The sequence below is a fragment of the Schistocerca serialis genome, chromosome 1 (assembly GCF_023864345.2).
Source record: "Schistocerca serialis cubense isolate TAMUIC-IGC-003099 chromosome 1, iqSchSeri2.2, whole genome shotgun sequence".
Lineage (NCBI taxonomy): Eukaryota > Metazoa > Arthropoda > Insecta > Orthoptera > Acrididae > Schistocerca > Schistocerca serialis.
In genome coordinates, this window is record NC_064638.1 from 367,404,010 (window position 1) to 367,416,858 (window position 12,849).

Here is a 12,849-nt window from a genome sequence, read left to right on the forward strand (position 1 = left end):
ATGTAGGGCTGGTTAGTATGTTGGGGTAAAATATCCTGATCACGCACAGCCCTGAAATTATCCTCAATAGTGATGAGATGTCTCAGACATTCAAACATGATACCACTCCCAGAACAACTAACTCCCAGATGTTTGAGATGATCATTGGTGCCTGCCTACTTCTACACTCTTCTAAGGCAATCATCAGGTGTCAGACAAATCCTGCAGCCTCTTTTGAAGAGAACCTGATGGCACTGATTCAAGTTCCATTTCAGGTTTCTTGTCACTTACGTTCTTCATGCATCATATTGTTTGGGGGGGGGGGGGGGTGTTTATTCTGCTGTTCATGATGGACACTTGGAGGTCAAATTAATTGTATGGATATGGTTGCTTACTGTCTGCGTCAACAAGGCCCTTCCAACTTCCCCAAAAAATGCAGCCTTCAGTCCTGTTGCATTCTCCTTGTGGTATTTCCGAGCCATAATTTATAAGTAGTTTTGATCACCTGATGTTGTTGACTGCAATTGATCACTGTCAGGCAGAGCTTAAATGTTTTGTTTCTTGTGACAGATTGAATGTTCAGATGATATTACTGTGGTGTACACCAATCTGGCAAGTAACTTTGTGTTCTCATAACTCTTCTTCCCATGAAATGCCAATGCAGGCATGATGTAAGCTTGAAATGACCCTTTGAGGTGTAATGAACTGATAGATAAGAGTACACAAGCCACATTGTCCTGTTCATTGATGGAGATACAGTGCAGTCCACTGAACTACAATCCCTAACACAAGTGGCTGATGTAGCAATTTCCTGTGGTCAAAATAATATTGAGAAAGAGGTTTCCAACTAGAAAAAGACAGACTGTGCAAACCCTGCATCACATACGGTAGGGGTATTTAGGAACGCACCAAAAAAAGATACTGACAATGGAGCAATTTCGTGCAGTCCCTTCCCCTGTGTGAAATGTAAGAAACAGGTGAAGAGGCTACAGTGTGTTTCTTATGTGTAGCCATGTGACTTGGTCTCACCACCGTTTGCCAATTTTGTCATAATACTTGATAACACCACAGAACATAGCTCTTCTGATATATATTGTTTCATAGCAAATTTCACCTTCATAGTGTGGTTTCTTATTTTTCATAAATCTGACACTTATTGCCTTTGTGCAGTTAAGTATCCAATTGTTCTGGTAAAATATTAATGTTGTAAATGCTGCTGCAGTTACATTGTGCAGTATGTTGTCAATACTTTCAGTTTGCAGTGTACAAATTGTAAGAACCTTTATGTTACCTTTTGTTTGAGGAAAATAAAAATAATTAAAATGTAAACAGAAGTCAAGGAAATGTATGAAAAAAAAGAAAAGGCAATATGCTTGAATTTTTACTGGCTCTACTAATGGTTCTCAAGAAATCATTTGAAGATATGTAGCTTCACTAATGTGAAATGATCCAGCCTCTGTTGTATTTACTTGTTTCCTTCTCTATATAAATACGTATTGCTGATTAAAATTATAATAATATGCTTATCAAACCAAGGTAGCTTGTGCTTTTGTTCTTTCTCTTTTTCTGTTATGTTAATAACATAATTTTCTTATTTCTGCCCATTATAGTTTTCTTAAGACCGAAGATAAAAAATGCTTATTAATATTTTATATTGTAGCTTGTAATCTGTTTATTTGCCTTAATCAAAATGTTGCTTACTTTCCATAGTACAAGTGAGGTGGATGTCATGTATAATATGTGAGTAGTAATGTAACATTAATCATTAGAGAAATTTATATAAAATTTAAGAAAGGAAATTGTAGCATTATTCATGTGACAGACAAATTACTGGGGCAAACGTCAAAAACAGTGTTTTGCTGAGATAAATTGAGCTGCTATTAAATGGTGAATTTTTGTTCAGGTTCGCTGATTTCAGATCTGTGAATAATCTATCCAGATTTCAGAACTGTTGTGTATTCAATAAATCATTTAAAAAAAGGTGATGACAGATTGCATACTGAAATTAAGTTCCCCCATCCCATCTGATCCTCCCTTAAACTCCCCCCTCTCCATCCTTCCTTCTGTCCATGTGACCATCTGTCCCTCCCTATCCCTCTCCCTTCCACCTCTCTGTGTCTCTCTCCCCCATCCCCCCCCCCCCTCTCTCTCTCTCTCTCTCTCTCTCTCTCTCTCTCTCTCTCTCTCTGATGACTGCACACTCATTAGAATAAATGAAAAAAAAGTTATTTTTGTGTCCTTCAACCAATGAGTCAGTGAAGGTACAGTTTCTCTTCCCTTCATTTACAGTTTCCTTTAATTCATTGCCATTTATCTTTGATATACTTCAGTGCTTATTCTTTTCATTTGCAATGCTTGATATTTTCAGGGTAATTTTGATAGCCATCTAAAAACAATATGTGAAATGACTGAGATTGGTGAAACTGTAGCTAGAGTTGAAATACTGTTAAATGAAGCTAGAGGTTTCCAAAAAATGTGTTTGGTAAGTACAACTATTTTACCTTTATTTATAATCGTAGTAAAAATTGGAATACATTGCAATTTTCCCCCATCAAAACATCTTCCCCTCCCCTCTTTTATTGCACTGCTTATCAGGAAGCTCCATAGCATGTGCAAGCTCACCACTAAGTTGCATTTATTAACTAATCTTACACTTTAAGCAGGTATAGTAAGTATTCATTAGAAAAACCTTAATATTACAGATGGATATAGAACGAGCAGAAGAACTAATTACAACAGGACAGCAGCTTCTGTCCAGTCGTCATTATTGTCCATTGGATTGTGTTCAACCGAAGTGTGATGAACTTCAGCGTATGTGTGATATTCTTTCAGAAAGAATTAACTGCCGATTGGAAACTCTAGTAAAAAATAAAGAATTGCAGGATCGAATAGAGAAGGTAATGAACTGTTATCCTTGGAAATTGTTTGCTTCCTTTATACTTTATTTTTTATCGTGTGTGTGTGTGTGTGTGTGTGTGTGTGTGTGTGTGTGTGTGTGTGAGGGAGAGGGGTGAGGGGGTGAGGGGGGGGGTGGGGGGAGAGAGAGAGAGAGAGAGAGAGAGAGAGAGAGAGAGAGAGAGAGAGAGAGAGAGAGGGGCATTGTACCTTTGTTCTAGTCCGGAGACTGTGAAACGTGACACTACCCCCCAGACTAAAGAAATGTTGGGTTGACTTTACAGGGAATCATGTATACAAAAGGTTATTGACTATTCCCTGGAAATTGTCCTAAATGGGCAGCTATGTCATTTTGTGCTCACAAGTTTCTTTTTTTATTTTTGAAAAGTTCAAATGAATTTCAAATAATTTGAAAGCCTGCTAAATGCTCCATTTGAGTAATGGGATGCCTGTGATGCCACTAGCTAGTTCACTGCCCCTACTATTGTAAAGCTCATTCACAATGATATCTTTTTTCGTAAAATGGGTAACAAATGGTGCATAGTCCACATTGTACTAATAAATCTCTAAGAACCCCTTAAATATATAGTTTTTGAGTATTCCAAAGAATGAGATGTGTAAAAAGTGGTTGCACTGGCCAAATGCCTCGTTAATGAGGCACAAATTCCCTAACTTAAGGTAACATTAATTTACATCCGAGATATGCTTTCCCACTATTGCACGGAAAGACACAATGTCATTCAACGCAATTAAACTCTTAGTGAAATTTTGAGAACTGACTGTCATTATACCCAGTATTACATGCAAGCTTCGGTACCTCAATTGGTAGAGTGGTGGACTGTAATAGTTTATAAGTGGTTATCTATTTCTCACTGGCTCAAATCTACCCTCAAGGAAAATTTTAACGAATTTTTAGACGAGTCGACAGTCTTCTTGTAGGAAAACCAAACCACATTTACAATATTTCACAACACCGATTGGAAACGTAGTATTGTTGAGTTTTCCATGCCGTTTGCATGTGGTTACATTTACATTTGCAGTTGCAGTTCACAAGGGTCACCTTCAGGAAGATTTCTGGTTAATGTGACCACACAAGTTTACTTTATTGGAAACAATACTTTTTTTTTTATCTCCGTACTGTCCAACTAGGATCCTTACTGTTAAAAGTTTCATTATCTTACGTAAAGATGACATAAGTCTGCTTCAGATACTGACATTAGTTTCCACTCACAAATGTCCCACGTGTTTTATATCTTTCCATATACAAAATCTCATCACTCTGCACCTCATTGTACTATGGCCTGTGGTGATACATTCACCACTAGCAGTGCTTTCCAAAAAATGTGAATTGTATGTACTCAAATTAAATGCATTGGTCCAAAGTTATCTATATCTCTGACCAAAATTAATGTGAGACTATAATAAATTCCACTATTGAACCAATTGCCACAATGAGTTCTTGCTAATGCTATTATCATGTTTCATGTAACATTTTTAAAATTTTATGATCTTGCCAGGATTTGAACTTATAAAAAGTTACGATGTTGTGTAGATTCGAACCTGCAACCTTCTGTTCCATAGTCAGACAGATTACTCATTGTGCCACGGAATCAACTCACACTGCACTACCTCTGCTCAGTATGTTGTATATGAGGAAGTCAATATAAGATGTACCAAGAATTTTATTGTGCTTCGGGTCATAGTTTATGACTGCAGTGACAGTAAATGATGGCATGTTTTACAGGCCAAGCTCATCTTAGTTTCTGAAAGTGTATTTCACATGAATCTGACTGTCGATAATCTAGATGTAAGATATGGATTCATTTTGAGTGAGTGTAATGATGGTGTGGGGAGATAATGCCCACCCTTGCGCATATTGCTGCTCTAGTGGAAGTACACACATCAACTTCCAGAAGGTTTCCTCTATTAATATTCGCAAAATTCTTGTCCATTGTTACTTAAAAGTTGTAAATGGATTTTCCATAATTAAATAGCTAAATTGTCTGCAGAAGAAACACAAAGAAACATAGTGACTTTGGCGAACACCTGTAAAACACATATAGCTTTTTGTCTTACTCCTAGTCTGTGACATCACCAGAGCTTCAGGCAGTAACTTAGCATTTTTGATCACATGACCAATTACTGAAACTTAATCATTTCTGAAAAGTAACATATATTTTGTGACAATATTGATCAAACAGACTATTTGAATGTTATAAAAAGTCAGAACAACAGCAATGCAAACCATATTTTTAACATAGGAAATTCGTCTGTTATGGATATTTCCGGTAGTAGGGAGTGCCCATGTTTCAATTTTGTAGGCTGTTCATTGAGAACTAAACCACGCACACAAAGCAGCAAATATTGACAAGTGTTGCTTTATAATCATCTTGTCACTAATGTTCTACCTCAGAAGGACACAGAAATTGAAGTTGTTTCGTGTATGTCACGAATATGTTGTCAAGCATCACCCATAATGAATACATCTACTTCTGTACCCTACAGACCACTGTGAAGTATGTCGGAGAGAGTACTTCTCATTATACTGTGTTTTAGAATTTTAGAGTAAAATTGTCACCAGTTTAACAATTACAAATTTATTTCATTTTGTCGGTTTCAACAGAGTAATCTGCCATCTTCAGAAGTCAACAAAATGTGGGATGTTATACGGGATGTACATGAAGTCCGGGAACACTTTCAATAATTTATTGCACATGAACCAAACATTTTGCAGATTTCGTATGTGTTATATTGAAGAGAAACCCTGAAAGTTTCTTTTTTCATGTATACTGCCGCAGTGTAGTTTGCTAATTTGCCGAGAATCGACGCTAGTCGCAAATATAGTGTGTTCAGGTGTGGAGTGAGCTTTCTTTGTGTTGGAGTTCGACAAAAACAAGTGTGCTACAGCTGTTCAACGGATGTTTAGAACCAAGAATGATAAGAAGAAGAAAGAAAACAGGCATTCTACAGATCGGAGTGTGGAATGTCAGATCCCTTAATCGAGCAGGTAGGTTAGAAAATTTAAAAAGGGAAATGGAGAGGTTAAAGTTAGATATAGTGGGAATTAGTGAAGTTCAGTGGCAGGAGGAACAAGACTTTTGGTCAGGTGAATACAGGGTCATAAATACAAAATCAAATAGGGGTAATGCAGGAGTAGATTTAATAACGAATAAAAAAATAGGAGTGCAGGTAAGCTACTACAAACAGCATAGTGAACGCGTTATTGTGGCCAAGATACACACGAAGCCCATGCCTGATACAGTAGTACAAGTTTATATGCCAACTAGCTCTGCAGATCATGATGAAATTGATGAAATGTATGATGAGATAAAAGAAATTATTCAGGTAGTGAAAGGAGATGAAAATTTAATAGTCATGGGTGACTTTAATTCAATAGTAGGAAAAGGGAGAGACTGAAACGTAGTAGGTGAATATGGATTGGAGCTAAGAAATGAAAGAGGAAGCCGCTAACACTTGGTTCAAGAATCATGAAAGAAGGTTGTATACCTGGAAGAAGCCTGGAGATACTAGAAGGTATCAAATAGAATATATAATGGTAAGACAGAGATTTAGGAACCAGATTTTAAATTGTAAGACATTTCCAGGAGCAGATGTGGACTCTGACCACAATCTATTGGTTATGAACTGCAGATTAAAACTGAAGAAACTGCAAAAAGGTGGGAATTTAAGGAGATGGGACCTGGATAAACTGACTAAACCAGATGTTGTACAGAGTTTCAGGGAGAGCATAAGGGAACAATTGACAGGAATGGGGGGAAAGAACTACAGTAGAAGAAGAATGGGTAGCTTTGAGGGATGAAGTAGCAAAGGCAGCAGAGGATCAAGTAGGTAAAAAGACGAGGGCTAGTAGAAATCCTTGGGTAACAGAAAAAATATTGAATTTAATTGATGAAAGAAGAAAATATAAAAATTCAGTAAATGAATCAGGTAAAAAGGAATACAAACGTCTCAAAAATGAGACTGACATGAAGTGCAGAATGGCTAAGCAGGAATAGCTAGAGGACAAATGTAAAGATGTAGAGGATTATCTCACTAGGGGTAAGATAGATACTGCCTACTGGAAAATTAAAGAGACCTTTGGAGAAAAGAGAACCACTTGTATGAACATCAATAGCTCAGATGGAAACCCAGTTCTAAGCAAAGAAGGGAAAGCAGAAAGGTGGAAGGAGTATATAGAGGGTCTATACAAGAGCGATGTACTTCAGGGCAATATTATGGAAATGGAAGAGGATGTAGATGAAGATGAAATGGGAGATATGATACTGCGTGAAGAGTTTGACAGAGCACTGAAAGATCTGAGTCGAAACAAGGCTCCAGGAGTAGACAACATTCCATTAGAACTACTGACAGCCTTGGGAGAGCCAGTCCTGACAAAACTCAACCACCTGGTGAGCAAGATGTACGAGACAGGCGAAATACCCTCAGACTTCAAGAAGAATATAAGAATTCTAATCCCAAAGTAAGCAGGTGTTGACAGATGTGAAAATTACCGGACTATCAGTTTAATAAGTCACAGCTGCAAAATACTAACACGAATTCTTTACAGACGAATGGAAATACTGGTGGAAGCCAACCTCGGGTAAGATCAGTTTGAATTTCGTACAAATATTGGAACACATGAGGCAGTACTGATCTTACGACTTACCATAGAAGAAAGATTAAAGAAAGGCAAACCTACATTCCTAGCATTTGTAGACTTAGAGAAAGCTTTTGACAATGTTGACTGGAATTCTCTCTTTCAAATTCTAAAGTTGGCAGAGGTAAAATACAGGGAGCGAAAGGCTATTTACAATTTGTACAGAAACCAGATGGCAGTTATAAGAGTTGAGGGACATGAAAGGGAAGCAGTGGTTGGGAAGGGAGCGGGACAGGGTTGCAGCCTCTCCCCGATGTTATTCAATCTGTATATTGAGCAAGCAGTAAAGGAAACAAAAGAAAAATTCGGAGTAGATATTAAAATCCATGGAGAAGAAATAAAAACTTTGAGGTTCGCCGATGACATTGTAATTCTGTCAGAGACAGCAAAAGGCTTGGAAGAGCAGTTGAACGGAATGGACAGTGTCTTGAAAGGAGGATATAGGATGAACATCAACAAAAGCAAAATGAGGATAATGGAATGTAGTCGAGTTAACTCGGGTGATGCTGAGGGAATTAGATTAGGAAATGAGACACTTAAAGTAGTAAAGGAGTTTTGCTATTTGGGAAGCAAAATAACTGATGATTGTCGAAGTAGAGAGGATATAAAATGTAGACTGACAATGGCAAGGAAAGAGTTTCTGAAGAAGAGAAATTTGTTAACATTGAGTATTCATTTGAGTGTCAGGAAGTCGTTTCTGAAAGTATTTGTATGGAGTGTAGCCATGTATGGAAGTGAAACATGGACGATAAATAGTTTGGACAAGAAGAGAATAGAAGCTTTCGAAATGTGGTGCTACAGAAGAATGCTGAAGATTGGATGGGTAGATCACATAACTAATGAGGAGGTATTGAATAGAATTGGGGAGAAGAGGAGTTTGTGGCACAACTTGACTAGAAGAAGGGATCAGTCGGTAGGACATGTTCTGAGGCATCAAGGGATCATCAATTTAGTACTGTAGTACTGGAGGGCAGCGTGGAGGGTAAAAATCTTAGAGGGAGACCAAGAGATGGATACACTTAGCAGATTCAGAAGGATGTGGGTTGCAGTAGTTACTCAGTGATCAAGAAGCTTGCACAGGATAGAGTAGCGTGGAGAACTGCATCAAACCAGTCTCAGGACTGAAGACCACAACAACAACAACATGGTAAGAAGCCACTAACAATGAAAGCCATTTACCACTGTCACAACAAATTCGGTACTACGGGTTGCTTGCACCCAGCAAAGAGGAGCGGATGTCCCAGTGTGAGTGAAGTAAATGTGGAACACCTACAAGAGACATTCATAAGGAGTCCAAAGAAATCAGTGTGTCATGCATCCCATGACCTCGAAATGACTCCAGTGACAGTGTGGAAAGTCCTGCGACAGAAGCTGTCTATGAAACCATTCAAATTGGAGCTAGTGCAGAAACTCAGCGATGATGACAATGACAAGCCTTTTGAGTTTTGTTCTTAGTTGCAGCAGTTGAATGAGGATGAGGATGGCATTGTTGATCACCTAATTTTTAGTGTCGAAGTCACTTTTCACATTTTCATCATGAAGTTCATAGGTACCCGAACACTGAGCTGCCGCATTAATGGATTGGCTGTGCCACAGAAGTGGACAGTTGTTTCATGAAATGGCCTTCCCGATCACCAGATCTCACTCCTTGTGACTTTTTTCTGTGGGGACACATTAAAGTTCTGGTGTATGTACTGCCTCTACCACGTGATGTAGCAGAGCTCCAGGAGAGAATACGGGAAGCGACTGCCCCAGTCGATGATGCCATGTTGGGATGGGTAGGGCAAGAATTTGATTACTGTATTGATGTTTGCCAGGTCACTAACGATTTGCATATCAAATGTTTGTAAAAAAAAAAAAAAAAAAAAAAAACCACTTTCAGAGTTTCTCTTCAAAATGCAGTATGTATGACATCTGTACAGTGTTTAGTTCTTGTGCAATAGATAATTTAAAGTGTTCCTGGACTTTTTTAACACACACATGTATTTAAAGTATAAGAAGGATATTACAGAAACATACTTAATATTCGTTTAGCAGCTGTCAGTATCTTCTTCTCAGAAGCATAATGCCATTACATGTCCAAGAATGTACATACCTTATGTGATTGTTGTATGCACACATTGATAATTTACAATAAATGAATTGTATTTATATACACAGTCAAATTGTGCTGACAGTAAGGAACATATATAAAAGCATATTAAAAGTACAACTAAACAATGTAAGAAAATATAGTTTGCTACCTACTGTAAAGAAGAGACGTCAAGCTGCAGACAGGCATGATTAAAAGACACTCACATATAGCTTTCGACCACAGTCTTAGTCAGTAAATAGGGACACACACACACACACACACACACACACACACACACACACACACACACACACGACCACCAACTCCAGCATCTCAGCCTGAAATGCAACATCACGTGGGATGCAAGCAGCAGTCTGGAAAGGGTGGGGAAGGGGAAGGGATAGTAGCCTGTGGGTAGGGAAAGAGATTAATGCTGTCTCGTGGACTAGACTGCCAACAGGCACAGCATCAGGAGGTTGTAGGGCAGAGAGGTGGGGAAGAAAGGAGCAAAAATGGAAAGGAGTGGGGAAAGACAGGCAGATGTGTTGGCAGAGGGCTGCAAATAAACTGGATTGGGAGCTGAGAATGGGGAGGAAATGATAGGCCAGAGGGGGTGGAAACTATTGGGTGGAGAGTGTGGGGAAACTATGATTCCATAGGTTGAGGGTGGGATAATGATGTGAGCAGAGAATATGTTGTAAGGACAACTCCCATCGGTGCAGTTCAAAAAAGCTGGTGGTGAAGGGCAAGTTCCAGATGGCTCGAGTAGTGAAGCAGCCATTGAAATCAAGTGTGTTCTGTTCAGTTGCAAGCTGTGCCACAGGGTGATTTAGTTTGCTTCTTGATCACAGTTTGGCAGTGACCGTTCATGCTGATGGACAGCTGGTTTGTAGTCATACCAATATAAAAAGCTGTGCAATGATTGAAGCAGAGCTGGTAAGTGACATAGCTGCTTTCACATGTGGCCTGCCCCTGATGAGGTCATCTTTACTGACAAGGGCTGTGGCTGAAAGCTATATGTGAGTGTCTTTTAATCGTGCATGTCTGCAACTTGATGTGTTTGCTTTGCGGTAAGTAGCAATTGTGTCTTTTCCTACATTGTTGATATTCCTACCTGGAGTTTCCATTGTTTGATTAAAAGTATAACTTTGATATACAAGGGAAATTATACCTCATAGGTATTAAAAAAAACATGGTACATAATTCCATATAAGCTGTTGCTGATAGTAATTAGAATACCTTCCCATTCAATTTGTGTATGAAGAGTGGGCAGAGTGAGTGCTTAAAAGTTGGCTTTTGTTGGATAGTTGGTGTTTATCTTTATGTGCCGGTTAATGTTTTTCAGCGTCTCTGTGAACACATTCTTGGGTCAAAGCTCACTGTGACCATTTATGTTGCCCATTTTTGTATATGTTCAATCTCCCCTCTTAGTCCTGTTTGGTGTGTGTCCCATGCACTTGAGCAATAAGAGAGTTTTGTAAGCAGTCTCCTTTGTAGACTGTTTGTATTTTCCAGGTATAATTCTGGTGAACTGAAGTCTGACATCTGTTTTGCATGCAGCCGGGTCTGACCATTCTGTTTAATATCCCTAAAATTACTACTCCCAGGTGTTTGTAGTTCACTGATTCCAGCTGTGACTTACTGATATCATAGTCTTAGGATACAGTGTTTTTGGGTTTTGTGAACTGTAAGAGTTTTCATTTCTGCACATTTAAAGCAGATTACAAATCTTTGCTCCACTTTGAAATCTTATCAAGATCTACCTGATTTTTGCACCTTTTTTCTAGACAATATTTCATGATAGGTAACTGCATCATCTACAAAAAGACAGAGGTTCTATATCTAAATCACCCAGCACTGGTGCAAGAATTAAACTGGGATAGTGCTATTAGATTGTCGTTTGAAAAAGACCATTTGAAAATGGAGAAGAATGCTTCTACTTCTGATTCAGTTGCAGCTCCTGTGCCATCCATGTGTGTCTGGACACTAAATTCAGTGCCATGTACCACCTGTACACGTGACTAGAATTTCTTTGGTTTTGTGAGAGATGTTTTGATGTGACTGTGATACATTAGCCATTGAAGAGTTCAGGGATTATCCTTTTCATGGCCAAATGCGTTTCCTTTAGCATGGCTTCATCAATAACCCTATGATTTGTTTTACGCCTTGTTTGCAGTAGACACTGTTTCCTTAACAGAGACTGTGGATGGCCCCTTTCATCCTGTACTGTTTTACTAGGTACACTTTCTGAATGCTTGGTCAGTTATACTTCTAAACTTGACTACAGTTCCTCTACATGTTTCTGCCAGAGCTAAATGTTTCAAGTTCCTATTGAAATATGACACTACTATACCTTAATGTATCTTACTAAACATGTAAATCTTTCAATTTGTTTTCATTATTATGAAAAGGAAAGTTCCCACTCACTATAGAGCAGAGATGCTGCATCACAGATAGGCACAACAAAAAGACTGTCACAATATAAGCTTTTGGCCTTAGGCCTTTGTCGAAAATAGACATGCCCTACACGCGCATGAGTGCACGCGCACAAGTGCGAGCGCACACGAGCACGAGCGCACACACACACCCACACACACACACACACACACACACACACACACACACACGCGCGCGCACGTCTGCAGCCTTTGGCAGCTGAAGCCACACTGTGAGCAACAGCAGTGTGCATGACAGGAGAGGCAACTGGGTGGGTGTAAGGAGGAGGCTGGGGCGGGGAGGGGGAGGGATAGCAGGGTAGGGGTGGGGCACAGTGAAGTGCTGTTGCGGAGCACGCAAGGACGAGGTGGAGAGAGAGTAGGGCAGCTAGTTGCAGTTGGGAGGTTAGACAGGAGCAGGGGAAAGGTGGGTTTGGGGGGGGGGGGGGCAGAAAAGGAGAGATGTAAAAAGACTGGGTGCATTGGTGGAATGAGGGCTGTGTAGTGCTGGAATGGGGACAGGGAAGTGGCTGGATGGGTGCAAAAGATGAGTAACGAATATTGCAGGGGGAGTTCTCACCTGCACAATTGAGAATAACTGGTGTTGGTGGTAAAGATATGTATGGCACAGGCTGTGAAGCAGTCATTGAAATGAAGTATGTCGTGTTGAACAGCGTGCTCAGCAACGGGATGGTCCAGTTGTTTCTTCGCCACAGTTTGTTTGTGGCAATTCATGTGGATAGCTAGCTTGTCGGTTGTCATTCTCACATAGAGTGCAGCACAGTGGTTGCAGCTTAACTTGTAGATCA

General features: G+C 39.4%; 1 protein-coding gene across 1 annotated transcript in view; it reads left to right on the forward strand.

Annotated features, from left to right (window-relative positions):
• The window catches only part of LOC126470487 (guanine nucleotide exchange factor DBS-like), a 234,674-nt gene that overhangs the window by 111,533 nt on the left and 110,292 nt on the right, over positions 1-12,849 (forward strand). The window contains exons 10-11 of the mRNA XM_050098360.1: positions 2,348-2,461; positions 2,682-2,876. Coding sequence (XP_049954317.1) covers positions 2,348-2,461; positions 2,682-2,876 — 309 coding nt within the window. The remainder of the gene's footprint in view (positions 1-2,347; positions 2,462-2,681; positions 2,877-12,849) is intronic.